At 39.3% G+C, this 15,020-nt stretch overlaps 1 protein-coding gene across 1 annotated transcript in view; it reads right to left on the bottom strand.

The window, feature by feature from the left end:
- Positions 1 to 11,971: 11,971 nt before the first annotated feature.
- LOC145414384 (uncharacterized) overlaps positions 11,972 to 15,020 on the bottom strand; it is a 175,556-nt gene continuing 172,507 nt past the window's right edge. Inside the window, exons 21-22 of the mRNA XM_080283922.1 lie at positions 13,002 to 13,109; positions 11,972 to 12,302 (exon numbers count right to left, since the gene is read on the bottom strand). Of these exons, the coding sequence (XP_080140048.1) occupies positions 12,124 to 12,302; positions 13,002 to 13,109 (287 nt within the window). The 3' untranslated portion in view covers positions 11,972 to 12,123. The remainder of the gene's footprint in view (positions 12,303 to 13,001; positions 13,110 to 15,020) is intronic.

The raw sequence follows: 15,020 nt of genomic DNA on the forward strand, positions 1-15,020 counted from the left end.
GAGGGGGGGTGAGTTGGGGGGGATAGTCAAATGGTGGTTGACAGAGCGACTTGGAGGCGTTTTGTCTGCGGCCACCCTTTCGGGATTAGGGCGTCGGGCTATAGATAGATAGATATTACTGATGGAAATGTAGAAAAAAAAATAAATAATACCAAAATTCGATAGGCTATAAAAATGTATCGCCGAAGAAGTGCTAAGCAGCATTTTAACTTAAGCTATGCCACAGAATGTGTGAAAACCGACTATCGAAGCGGCGCATGGCATTGGCAACTCCAAAGACAAAGGAAGGAGAGAGAGAGACGGGAGGGGGGGGGGGAATTAGCAAATGATGATAGCAACCGCCCCACCCTTTACTCAAGTCCTTTTGCTATAACCTAAAAAATCTCTTACACGTTCCAGCTAAGTTGACGGTCATGTGTAATAAGACTGGTGGATCGATATGATTAACGTCAGGAGATTCGATAAATACTTTAATACAAGGGCGCGGGTCTTTCAAAACTTTCACTTCCAATGAGCCTTTCACAGGCTGACTGGGATAGGTTTGGTTAGAAGTTTTGGTCTGCTAGGAATTGGAGGCTTCCAACGTTAGGTTTAGTGGCAATCCTAGGTTTTTAAAATCATAGGGGGTTTGAGGGGCGAAGTCCCCGTTATAGGATAGGATCGTCGAAAACAAGCTGGCGCGAGCGTCCACGCTGCTTCCGTAAATACCTTAAAATAGATAAAATCTGTTCTACATACGTTTTGTTGTCTAAAATCAACAACCACTTATGTGTTGCATATCGTAATAAAATTAATTTCCTTAAGAAAGTGAGAAAGTAAGATCGGTGGAGCTACCGGACCAGTGTGGTAGTTTTACCAATATTCTTTCTTACCTCATTACTATGGCTCATCCAGTATACCTTAACCAAACCGGGGAGAGTAGCCCAGCTCCCTCTTACAAAAACAAACGCCCTATATGTAAAGAAACAGACGGCATAAAAAAAAATAAAAGCAGGGGGGAATGGAAATAAAACACCAATCATCATTACTAACTTAAATCACAAGAAAACTGCCCAAAACTTAGGTAATATAAGCCAAGACGCACCCACCTGGAGCACGGGGGAATTAACAACCTGGGAGTATAAGGAGCCGCCCAAATCATGAAGCACACAAACACTAGTCACAGAAAACAAATGGCTGGCCTAAGGCTCCCCGCTGTTCCACCATTTGTTTTTCCAGTGGCGGATGAAGTGTGACGCGCGCCTTGCGTGTCCAGATAAGAACGTTTACTTTTCCCTTACCAGACGTTTATGTATTATTTTGTGCCCTCTGTACAATGTTTTTCGATAATAAAAATGCATAAATAAACACAACAAACCTCTCTCAGTTTAGAAATATTCAGCAGAGGAGACTGAGGAGGGTGGATGAAATGAGAACTCTGTACCCGACTGCGCACTTGTTGCATATTCAAAACGCAAATTTACAATTCTTTACACATTATATTCTAGCTTACACCAGACGGTTTATTCAAAAGAGTAATAAAGGCCTGAGTGTTAATACTATCATCAGCGTTCGAAAAAAACAAAAAAGCGAAATGGAAAAAGAAACTACTGTTCTATTCCAACAAACATTAGGCGATTTCAATGAGTTGAGAGGAAGTCATACAAACACAAAAGTGTTTATTTTTCCTTTTTAAAAAGTGCCTGACAGCTACCTAAAGCACGTTATGGACAGATGTTTGGCAACGTGCATCAATAACCACGTGTCAGGTAAGGTACGGCTGTCACTGGACTTTATTATAAATGGCACTGGAGATTCTGTACCCCTTTACCGTTTGCAACTTTGCACATTACATCTTATAGGTCTGTTTTTTATGTTCCTGGTGGAATGTATCGCAGGATTTAAAACGGTAACACAGAGTGCTAGGGTGTAATAGGGTAAACAGCAGTGCCAAGATGTAATGGGAGCAATAGAGTGCCAAGGAGTAATAGGAAGAAATATTTCGCCCAGTAAGTTGCTACAAAGCCTTTTCTACCACCGAGAATATGGCCGTCTCTGGAGCCACTGTCGTCGACTAGGGAGACTCCCTAATAGGCTGCCTACTCCCTGTCAGTTTATTTCTGCAGTGGGATTCTTAATATTCCCTTATACTGTTATTTATAAAATCTGTCGGTATGAACAATATGAAAATAACACACGAGGATACTGGGGTGTAATATACAGAATTGTTTAAGACAATGCAAGCTACTCAGATCCATTGTTTTAACCAAGTCATCTAGATTCAGTCAAGCTCTTCTAACATAAGTAGACAGTGAGAGCAGTGAAATGGGTTATCTGAGAGGAGCATCATAGCATGTGGAGACAGACTAATGAGGAAGGGAGGGAAGAGCTGTGTCCATGCGGATGTTAAAAACCATCTGGAGAAATATTCTAAGAAGGTTTGGCCATATGGAAAGGATGAAGGATACGAGACTGGCTAAGAAAGTATGTGAGTGAGGTGGGGGAGGGGGTGGGGAAGACCGAGGATGAGATAGAGGGATAGGGTAGAGAGGTACAGGAAAGAGGGTTGCGAGTTGGAGAGAGGGCGAAGGCAGCCTCATATTGGAAGAGTGTGACATGGAGGCAATTCGTTTGTGGCCACACATTCTAGGATTAAGGTGTCTGGCTACTAGAGAGACAGTTACAGTGATACTGTAGATATATAGAGAGTCAGATGGACAAATTGATTGATAGGTTAAGATAGGTTCTTCAAAATCCATTCGGTTCAGGTTCAACTAAGTACTGTACATTTAGAACCTGAACATAAAGTCGAGTCCAGTCATACTCATTCCAGTCAGACTTGATCCATTTAGTTCCTACAGTTCATTCAGCTTCACCTGGCGGAGATATGTCCTTTTGCTGCTCATTTCCTGTAGCTCAATGGCTGAATACAGCAATGCTACTGCTTGACATCCTTCACAGCACGTCATGACCAGCACAATATTCTAGTGATATACTCGTTACAACTTTGCATGAAGATGGAGATGGCAGTTTTATGCCTAGCTATGGTGAACAAAGGGCAGTTCATTTCAGCCATGTTCAGACACAAGTACTGTAAATCATAGCATAACTTCAGGTAATTTTTATAATATCAGTTTACTTGAAATTATCTAGTCATTATAAGTCAACAGAAACTGATACAGATCATGGCTATGAAGGTATGTACCATAACTAAGCCCTATAAGTGCATATATAATATATATATATATATATATATATATATATATATATATATATATATATATATATATATATATATATATATACAGTATATGTTGATTCACATCTTTCAGAACTACCAGTATCTACTGTCTACAGCCTGACACTTTAATCCTGTAAAGAGTGGCTATAAACGGAAAGCCTCCATGACGCCCTGACACTTTAATCCTGTAAGGGGTGGCTATAAACGGAAAGCCTCCATGACACCCTGACACTTTAATCCTGTAAGAGGTGGCTATAAACGGAAAGCCTCCATGACGCCCTGACACTTTAATCCTGTAAGGGGTGGCTATAAACGGAAAGCCTCCATGACGCCCTGACACTTTAATCCTGTAAGGGGTGGCTATAAATGGAAACCATGCATGTCGCCCTGACATTTTAATCCTGTAAAGGGTGGCTATAAACGGAAAGCCTCCATGTCGCCATGTCCTCCGCCACCAGGCTGCACTTTCTCCATCTCCCATACCTTTCCATTCCCCTCCACCTCTTATCTTTCAGGGCTAACGGATGTATTCCAGGCAGTACTGTAGGCTTTGTAGCACTTTTTTCATAATGATTTATTATGTTATGACACCTTGATGTTTTCGTGTGTTATTTGTTTACAGTATACAGTATACAACAATACAGTTGCCTCAGCAATAAACCAAAGGATATTTAAATGCAATGTCAGAATAAATCGCTGAAGAAGAAAGCACCAAAGCCACTCAGAATATGAACTCAAGTGAGGTGAGTGGAGATAAGTGGGCAGGGTGGTTAGTGGCAGGCTATGATGGGGTAAGTATACCTTGTGAATATGTGCTCTGCAGGTAAGCTGGTAGTCAGAGCACACAATTATGCTGTATTACTGTATAGTCACCAACAGGACGGGGATGCGTGGTGTGGGTGGAGAGGAGTGGACAGGGATGGCTGGGAATCACATGGATGATGGAAGCACATGCTGTGACAACAATTACTGAAAGTTAGACAGACAGGTGCAGGTCAGGGTAAGACAGTGAAATAACATCAGAGGAATAAGCAGAAAGGAGTGGGTATGGTAGGCTGAGATGGTGGTGGGTGGTGAAGCATGGTGGGATAAGTACACCCTTTGAAGATGGTGTATAAGTGGGAACACTGGGACTGGGAAGTTTAAGTAAGAGAACTCTGATGTAGGGGAGGGGGAAGAAGCAATGACAGAAAAAGGGTGGGGTGGGTAAAGAGTACAAGACACAGATAAAGAACGACTAATATATGATTAAACAGTAAAAGCAGATACAAAGATACAGAAGTTATATTACGTACAATTAGTTATAAAAAATAATAGTGTCTATAGCTTTGACACAGGAATAGAATAACACTGATAATGGTTGCATCTAGAGCCTGAGAAATGTATGATGCCTGAAAATGTGTCTGTATCCCAGTGTATGTGCAAGTTTAGCAGGATATGTCCATGGAGAGAGAGAGAGAGAGAGAGAGAGAGAGAGAGAGTCTATCTGTCGAATATAACTAGGCTCTATCCACAAACCCACCACATGTAAGCATGATGAGGGATAATAAAGAAGGCAATGAAACCTTTATCTTGTGGTTGCAGTGATATTGTATTTGTCTTAAACATAAAAAACTCTGCATATTCCATATAAAACTTGTACACTAAGTCCTCATTATACGTCAGTGATAGGCTGCAAAATATCATAACCTTTTCTACACAACCAATATTATAAGTTAGGGGAAACTTTCAAATCAGCTTTACAGACTGCACTGGAACTTAAATAGGCAACTTTTCGGCATATTACTGAAGACTTAGCAGCAAATAATAATGTTAAAAAAAAAAAAGTCAATATATAATGAGGACATTCTGTACTCTTCTCTTACTCTAAGAACAAAATATACTACTGTATGTAGAGTACTGTGTTCTCCATATGAAATTGTACTTCTTGAACAACCTCAATGAATTTATATCCAGTAATATAAAGAAAGATAACCCCTCCATCCCAAAGATGTCACTGTCATTATATTCTTGTTATCAAAAGAGCTTGTTCAGCTTAAGGAGACAAAACAAGCTTTCAACGACTAAACTGACTCTGTTGTTAACCCTGTCACTCTAAGTTAATGATCTCTAAAGCTTCACAAAACCAAAAATGCCTCACTAGATTTAAAGAGTTAATAACAAGGAAATTCCAGTGCTGCATATTAGTGAAATTAACTTCTTGAATCTGAGGGTATTTCCTTATCATATTCTTACTACCATCAGATAATTTTATTCTGCACAGGATGGCTTTATAACAGTGGATGGGCTGATGAAGACTGTCTCTAATCCTTCCAGTTCAATAAACCAACCTTAATATCAACAGTTATAAATGTCTGATGACAGCAAGAATATAATTCATCTGACTGAATGGGTAAATACTGTATCAGTGAACTGTATATCAAAAAATTATTCCCACCAAATTAGTATTAATATATACCATAAATTTATTTCCAACAAACTGGTGGCTAATATTAACATACTGTACTGTATACCATGAAATTACTCCTTTGGAACTGGTTGGTAATATCAATATTTACCACGAAAATATTCTCACTAAACTGGTTAATATCTACATATACAGTACCATGAAATTATTCCTACCAAATTAGTTCTATCTATTTATGTATTGCCAGAAGCCATAATCCTGTAAGGGGTGGCCGTTTGACTGAGTTGGTTGTTTTACGGGGAAGGACACTAACCCTCCTCCAACACTCTTGTTGACAGTAGAGAACACATATGAGCTCGTTATATAGTTACCACCCAGCATTGCAAATAATTTCCTGGCTTACAGGAAACTATTAGGCTTGTCACTTAATGTAATGCCACCTGAAGAGGAAAGAAGGGTAATCAAAAGTGACAGCAATGATGGGAGAAGTAGGAGGAGAGGATGGCAGACACACAAAAAGAAAGATAAAGGTGAAGATAGAAGTTGGCAGCACTACAACAGGTGAGTGGATGATGGTCACCACCACATACTATATTGGTTAATATCCATATATACCATGAAATTACTCCCACAAAATTGGTTAATATCAATATATACCATGCATTTACCCCTACCAAAACTACAATGTGATGTGAAATATATGTCTATTATTAGGGTAATTACTGTACTATCTGACAAAATGTTAAAGTGGAATATTACAAGTTTAAATTTGTGTGATATAAGAAATAAACAACAGCTATGGAGTATCTGATAAACTAAATGTAGAATACTGTACTATATAAACATGCATAGCTGCAGACATTAATATAATTCCACCTATGACTGAACAATTATCACACATAACAAAATAATCTGAAAAATGTGATGGACTCTGAAGACTGCACAATTTGGTTTCAGAAGTCATTGCTCACACTAATGCTGCTTACTGTAATGAAGTGGATCTGTATTAATGCCTACAATTGCACAGTATCATGTAAAATACAGTAAGGTACAATGAATGGAGATATCAACATTAATAACTCATTTGTACCCATGGCTGCAGCATGTGGAATTTTACTGGAGGGGTACTTAGCATCCCACCCTTGGCCTCAAAAGATATCATCAAAAACTGTATTCACAGCCTACAGTGCTGTAAATTTTCAAAATGACAATTATTTACTATAAATGCAATTGGTATTTGGGGCTGGATGCCTTCAAGCAGTGGCACCAATATAACTGGGTGACTCCACTATCCAGTTCTATAAACCTCTCTCAATTCCCTGCAAGAGGAGAATGGTGGACTGCAGGGGAAGGGCAGACTTCAGCCTACAGTCCACCAGCCTCACATCCAGATGAGCCTGAGGCCACGGGGGGGGGGGGGACAAATGCAATCAAATGGCAACCTAAGTACTGTATGCTACACAATTGTACAGTTAGTCCTCATATACTGTAATTCCAGCTGGCTCACTCACTGCTGTTATTCTATCTATCTATTGCCAGGCCCCTCAATCCCATTTGGGGTGGCCACAAACAAATCGCCTCCAAGTTGCCCTGTCCCCCGCCATTTCACTGCCCTGCTCCCAACTCACACCCCCCTCTCTCATATACCTCTCCACCCCATCCCTCAATCTCATCCTCGACCTCCCCCTCCCTCTTCCCCCCTCCACCTCACTCACATACACTCTCTTCGTCAGTCTTTCACCCTCCATCCTCTCCACATGGCCAAACAACCTCAGTGTGTTCCTCATAACGCTTCCTATCACATCCACACCCACACCACAACGCTCCTTTATATCCTCATTCGTCAGCCTGTCTCTCCATGTGACTCCACAGGCTCCTCTCAAATAACTCATTTCCACTGCTCTCACTCTTGACTTGTGTCCTTCCAACAACGTCCAAGTTTCACTTCCGTACGTTAGAGTTGGTATCACAATACTGTTATTAAGCTGTTAAATTAACTCACACCATTCCTTCACTTGAGGTTGCTTGTGATTCATTATAAAGTACTTTTAAAGTCAAAAGTAAATGTTTTTAGTGCTTTCATCTATCAGCCATGAACCAAAAGTATGTTTCACTTACTGCAATATTTCACATACGTATCCTATACTTTTAGCAAAGACTGACTGTATAGCATATAATCTATACTGTATGCTTACATTTAATACACAACACTACATTTTATTGTATTACCTAAAATGTTTCTTTAAAGTACCATTAATGCTAAGAAGTGTACAAGATGCACTTCTATGGTAAATACAGTTGAATAGAAAAGATTTTATTTATATATATAAACAGTTACTCACCATCTACATGTGAGACAGCAAATCATCCTATGCTGTTGACACCACAAGTCTGGAGATATATAACATCATCATATGGTGTCTCAAAATGCCAAACAAAAAGCAATTATTTCAAGATATTACTACCTACTTATAGCTAGACATCGTAAATGCACAATGGATGGCCATGACAAATCACCTTTAAGTTTTTGCCATCATGCTACCCTTTCTCTAACTCACATCCTCCTTACTCATATGCCTCTCCACCTCATTCCTCAGTCTCCTCCTTTCCCTTCCCCCAACCACCTCACACATACACTCTCCTACTCAGTCTGTCACTCTCCATTCTCTCCACATGGCCATTCCGAGGCAATACACCATAATGTTGTCTCAAAATGCTGCGTCAAACAAAATGCAATAATTTCCACAGATTATTGCTTTATATACTATATTATGGCCAACTGCTACAATGTCATTAAGGTACCTACACCTTTTTTGCTTATGGTTAAATCTGTACAAGAAAAGGTCACTTCTACAACCTAGAATGTCAAGTTCCATCATTCATAACCATATGATGTTGGTGGAAGGTGTACAATTCCAGGTCATCATCTCTGCTTCTATAATCATCTTAATTTACCGAAAACTACTGTATAAAAATTCTCCAGTATTTTCCCTCCCTTGAAGTAATTTCTTATTAGTCCCACATTTCCCACCAACCTTTGAAATTACCTCAATTTCACCTTGCACACATACACTACAATCCTCATAGCATTATTTCAAGCACCCACCGGACTACCTCCTGTACCACATAACCTTGGTATGTACAGCGAGAAGCAGATGTTCACTGACAATTCTCTCCCAGCATTTTGTCCTGCCTTCAACTTTCCTCATGCTTCCCTAAACGACAGAGTATTCTTCACACTGCAAAGCCCTCCACTACCTCAGCCAGCATAAAACTGTCGGCAAACCTTTGCTCACGGCTGTACAGTTGCAGATATAAATGCTGACTCACTTCACTACAAAAACAATATTGTGAGCAATGCCTTCCAAATACCAGTACTGTAATGCAAAATACAAAGCCCAGCAAACCTGTGATAATACTGTACAGTATTATGTAGGGTCTCATAAATGTTAAGCTAAAAAGTAAAGCAACAGTGATGTCCTCAACTGTACATTAAGTCCACATTATATGTTGGTAATATGTTCCTGAATATCACAACTCTCCCACACAACTAGTGTAGTACTGCAAGTTGGGAAGAGCTGGGAAATCAGCTTTATGTGTACCAATGAAGCTTTAACTGCCAATTTTTTTTGCAAATTACTGGGCAATTAACCCCTTTGGCCTGGGAATGTGCTTATATATTATCGGTAATCTTACTACAGTACAGTGCATATCCTTGTGGTACACAGTACACAGTTTGGCAGAGACACTGTGTACTACAATATTTGTTCTGCTCTTATGAGTGGCACCTCCCATCATTTTTTTTTTTTTTAACCCTTTTGACGGCATATCCAACATCAATGAATGGGTCTCAGCAACCAGCAAGAGCTTCACCTTGCAATGAAAGTGCTCAGAAAATAAGAAAAACCACCAGCTCTTTAAAAAGTAAAAACCAGATTGACAAGCATTTTCTCTGCACTTTCACAACATGATCGAGTATTTAATGGGTACTGTATTATACTGTACAAAGAGATAAAAAAAAAAACTTCACTAAAGTCAGAAATACCATCTAAAGGGTGGGGGAAAAAAAATCTGAAAGAGGTGCCCACCATTACAGCAGTGTCATACCAATGAGCATCGTTTCAATCAATCATTTCCTGTGGCACCCTCGGGGATGCATAGGGCCTCGATGAACTCACACCACCACATCCTATCTTGTGCTAACTCCTCAAGATCTCCCCAACACTCATCTCCAGCTTCCCGTCTCATTGTTCTCACCCACGTCTCTTTTGGCCTTCCTCTACCTCTCCTACCAAGTGCCACCCACCCTGGCGTACCTCGTACTATTCCCTGTCTCCTATACACATGTCCTAGCCACTTCCATCGTGAGAATCTAACATATTCATCGATCGGCTGCACTCCCGTTATTTCTCTAATTCTACTATTTGGTATCCTTTCCCACCACTTAACTCCTAATATTCTTCTAAGTGCTTTATTTTCAAACACCAAGAATTTATTTTCCATAGTCACTGTGCTGTACCAAGACTCGTGTCCATAAATTAAAATACTCCTAACCATTACCTTATAAAGTTTGATTTTTGTATGCACAGAGAAATTGTTATTATTCCAAATATTTTTAAGCACTCCCATTGCCTGATTAGCCTTCTTTAACCTTTCCTCGAATTCAAAGTTCAAAGAACCATCCTTGGCTAAATAAGTACCTAAATATTTAAACCTATCAACTTGCTTTACAACCATACCTCCAATTACACATTCCTGCGCATTTTCCATATTCATATTGATTATTTCAGTTTTTCCACAATTAATAACCAAACCCACCTTGCGACCTTCACTCACCAAACAGTCCAACACTCTCTGCATCTCTTCTGGCCCATCACAAATCAAAACTATACCATCTGCATAATCTAAATCCAAAAGTTTCCTGTTCTCTCCCCAAAGTATACCTGCACCGGTTTCTGTTCCAACGCGTTTCATAATGTAATCAATGACCAATATAAATAGTAAAGGCGATAGAACCACCTTGAATTACTCCGGACTTGACTTCAAACGAATCACTCAGACAACCATCAACCATCACTTTACAAAATGTGTCCTCATGCATGTTCATAATGACCCTCACAAACTCCTCTGGTATTCCATAATGTCTCATGATCTTCCCCATAGTCTCTCTCGAAACACTATCAAAAGCCTTTTCAAAATCAACAAAACAAAGACTTAACGGTACTCTCATTTCATTAACTTGCTGCATCAAATGCCTAACTATAAAGATCTGATCATTGCAACCATGTCCCTTTCTAAAACCAGCCTGTTCATCCCTCAGAATACCCTCAACCACCGGTTCCAACCTATTTAACAACAATCTACTGAAAACTTTCAAAGCTATCGGTGACAAAGAGATTCCCCTCCAATTACCACATTCACTATGAGCATCGTTTGCTCAGTGAAAAACACCAGATCTGACCCACTTTCAACAGTCAGACCATGTTTTATGTATAGATATCATATAATCAACGAGACAAATAAATGTAGACCCCCACTGTGAAATAGATGTATCATGAACTACAAAACCACATACAGTACCTGTACTAGTAATCTGTACTGTACCTCCAGATTATTTCATTCAATTTATCAGAGAATTTTTGAGATCATCATCATCATCATCATCAGCTACAGAGCTAAAATGTAAACTCTGGTAACTCTTTCACTACCAGGGTACATTCCAAAGCTGAACGAAATCATCTGATGGTGATATGACTAAAAGACATCATCACAATGAAGTGGCTAATGGCAAAAAAAATAAATAATAAAAAAATACAATAAAATAAAAAAACAAGGCTACTTAATGAGGACTTTGTAGCGGTTAATAGAAAAAGGATTATAAGGCAACATGTGAAAAATCTCTGTGCTTCTCATTTATGTAAAGTCATGACAAAAAATTCCCTGACAATCCACTGCCAGAACTAAACTCTGCCTTTCTTATTTCTCATTCCTATCCAAATGAATCAAAAGTATCCTTCCTCATATTCTTCTGTTGTGTACTTCATAGTACTATTTCATAAAAACAGTTCACGGAACACCATCCATTGCCACACTTGGTAAAGCAGTGTCAGAAAACTTTTGCTCATAGCTGTACATCCCACTTCTACACCTCCTATTAGTGTACTCCTTATTTCTGTACCTACCGTTTCTGCACTGTACTTCTCATTTTTGTAACTCCCATTTCTGTACCTCCCATTTTCACAGACCAGTCAAATCTCTGTGGGTACATAACAAGGACTTTGCCACTCCCATTTTCACTAACCTAAAACAAATCTCGGTGGAAATACAACAAGAGGGTCTCTGTGCCTCTCATTTCTAACTACTTCCCTGTGTCTCCCATTTCCAACTACATTTCTGCCTCTCCCATATTTACCTACCTAAGATTCTGTAGACATAATCTGAGTGGACACAATACTGACAAGTGACCACAAGTTTCACAACAAGAGTACCAGTGACTCTAGCTGAGAGGACACTTGGCATTCTGCTGTACATTAGCACCATACGGCACTTGGTCCTTGGACACAACAAAGAAGTCCTCCCCAGCGCCATCACCACCTGACGAACGCGTGTGTAAACGGAACTGTTCAGGCATCACACCACACAGCTGATGTACCTTCTCCACTGTTAAAGGAGTGTCTGTAGGTAAAGTAAATTCAGGATTTTAGGTACAATACACTTTCTCCATTTTCCGTTGGCTTAAATAATTTTGTATCCACTCATTCTTAAATGTTGGGGTATAATGTGAAAGTAACACTAGAATATGGTGTTACTGTAGTAATGAACAAGTGCAATGGAAAGGATGAAGAGTCATATACTGTCATAATCTGCCACTCAGATGTGAGAAATAAGCTGCAAAAGGATGAAAATCTGCCAAGTCAAGATAAATGAACTATATTTGTACACCGCACTGTTGATTCACCTTCTCTACTGTTATAAAAATATTTGAAGGAAAAATTAAATTAAAAAAATTAAATATTTATGTTATCAAGTGAAGATAAGGCCTTCTCCACTGTCATGGGAATGTCTGAAGAAAAAGGTATATTCAGATCTTTAAATGTTACTTTTTTTATATACACATGATTGCTCCTAATGGGGCAACACTGGATTAGATGATGAATGAATGAATGAATATATAAACATGGTGCTCCACTGCACGGCTATATAAATGTTTCTCAACTTCCTCCCTGTCCCTCAAAAGGAGGATAGTGGACTGCAGGAAGAGGCAAACTTCAACCTACAACCCACTGGGTTTACATTTCACACATGGAGCTAAAACTACTACTGCTACTATTCCTTACACTAAACTAATAATTTCACATATTACTTGCAACTCACCCATGTCAAACCAAGAATGATCGCCACGCGAAGCACGGAAGGCAGTGATGGCATTGCGAAGTGCCGTCACCACCACATATGACAGGCACAGTGCTGGCTCTCCCGTCGCTAAAAAAGACAAAGTTGCAGAGCATTACAGTAATTCACTGCAGTGAGAGATATCTTTTTTTTCACTTTACTCTTCCTGTTTCCTGACAATTTTACCAAGCTTATAGTAGGATGGGTTTAGATACAGCCTTTAGTAGCCATTCAATATAAGATACCTTTCCTCAGTTGAATACAAATGTCTGACAGCAGCAAGTGTAGAAAGACATCACCTGGATTCAGGGGGTTACATCAATATACATACTGAACTGAATAATTTGCTTTGGAAAATTTTGAACAACAAGGATATGAATGTAGAGTTGATCCTCCTTATTTGGCTCTCCTTATTCATGACATAAGATTTGAAGCTTAATACTGTACTTGTACAGCATCTAAATACTTCAAGATGTTGCAAAATCATCACAATATACACTTTAAGCATGTATTTTCTAACATCTGATAAAGTGCTGGGGAACTGCATAGGTTTTTTTGTCTTTCTCACTGTTAAATATGACTGCAGGAGCTATGATTTTGGGGTGACAATTTTTTGAAGATTTTTCATTAGTGACGGTGTCTCCTACATAACCTCCAAAAACATGGTGTGTATTTACCTAATTGTGATATACAGGAAATGAGCTACACTCGTGGGGTCCCATCTCTGTTTCTCAATAAGTCGAATTTAGCTTTAAACTCGTTTAAGATTTTAGAGTGTGTGTGTGTGTGTGTGTATTTACCTATTTGTAGTATACAGGAATTGAGCAATGCTCGTGTTGTCCTGTCTCCATATCCACATTTATCAAGTCTACCTTTACACACATGAATGTTTTTCTCATGCACCATCTCTTTGTCTAAGTCGTTCCAAATATTTAAGTATTTACCTAATATACCTAATTGTGATATACACGGAATGTACTATGCTCGTGGGTTTCCATCGCTGTTTCTCAATAAGACGAATTTAGCTTTAAACTCGTTTAAGGTTTTAGACTGGACGATCTCTTTGTCCAGGCTATTCCATAAGTCTATACTTCTGTAAGGAAAGCTATATTTCTTGATATCCTTCAAGAAGCTTGACTTTTTCAATTTCGTTCCGTGTCCTCCTGTCGCTCTCTTATCCCATACAAACAGATCTTCTTTGTCAATTTTATCTACTCCCACCATGGTCCTGAACACTGCAATCATGTCTCCCCTCTTTCTCCTTTCCTCTAAGGAAGGCAAATCCAGTTTTTCCAGCCTCTCTCTGTATGACAGGTCTGTCAGACTGGGGACCATCTTGGCTGCTGTTCTTTGTATTCTCTCAATCTTGTTTATATCTTTCTTTTTGTGTGGGGACCACACTACCTCTGCATATTCTAACCTGGGGCGGATCATGGCCACTATCAATTTTTTCATCATTTCCTCATCCATATAATGAAATGCTACTCTTATGTTAGTCAAGAGTTTATAAGTCTCTCCAACTATCTTGTTAATGTGCTTTTCTGGTGACAAACTATCTTGGACCAGCACTCCCAAATCTTTCTCTTCTCTCCTTTTTGTGATTAATTCATTACCCAACAAATAATTCAGTGATGGCCTCCTGGTACTTTTACCCATTTCCAATATTTTACATTTCTTTACATTAAATCTCATTTCCCACGTCCGGCTCCAATTGTGTATCCTATCCAAATCCTCCTGCAGTATTTTACAATCCTCTTCAACCTCTACCTTCCTCAGGATCTTTACATCATCAGCAAACAGACTTGCATAACTGTTCACTCCATCTACCATATCATTTACGTTAATCAGGAACATTACTGGCGACAACACTGAGTCTTGAGGGACTCCACTTGTTACTTCCCTCCATCCAGGCATCCTATCCTTTATTACTGTCCTCATTTGTCTGTCTCTCAAAAAGTCTTTCATCCATTCCAGAAGTTTCCCCTTTAGTCCTCCTATATA

This window comes from Coenobita brevimanus, chromosome 99, assembly GCF_032717465.1.
Source record: "Coenobita brevimanus isolate Jiangsu-jjx chromosome 99, ASM3271746v2, whole genome shotgun sequence".
In the NCBI taxonomy this organism is placed as follows: domain Eukaryota; kingdom Metazoa; phylum Arthropoda; class Malacostraca; order Decapoda; family Coenobitidae; genus Coenobita; species Coenobita brevimanus.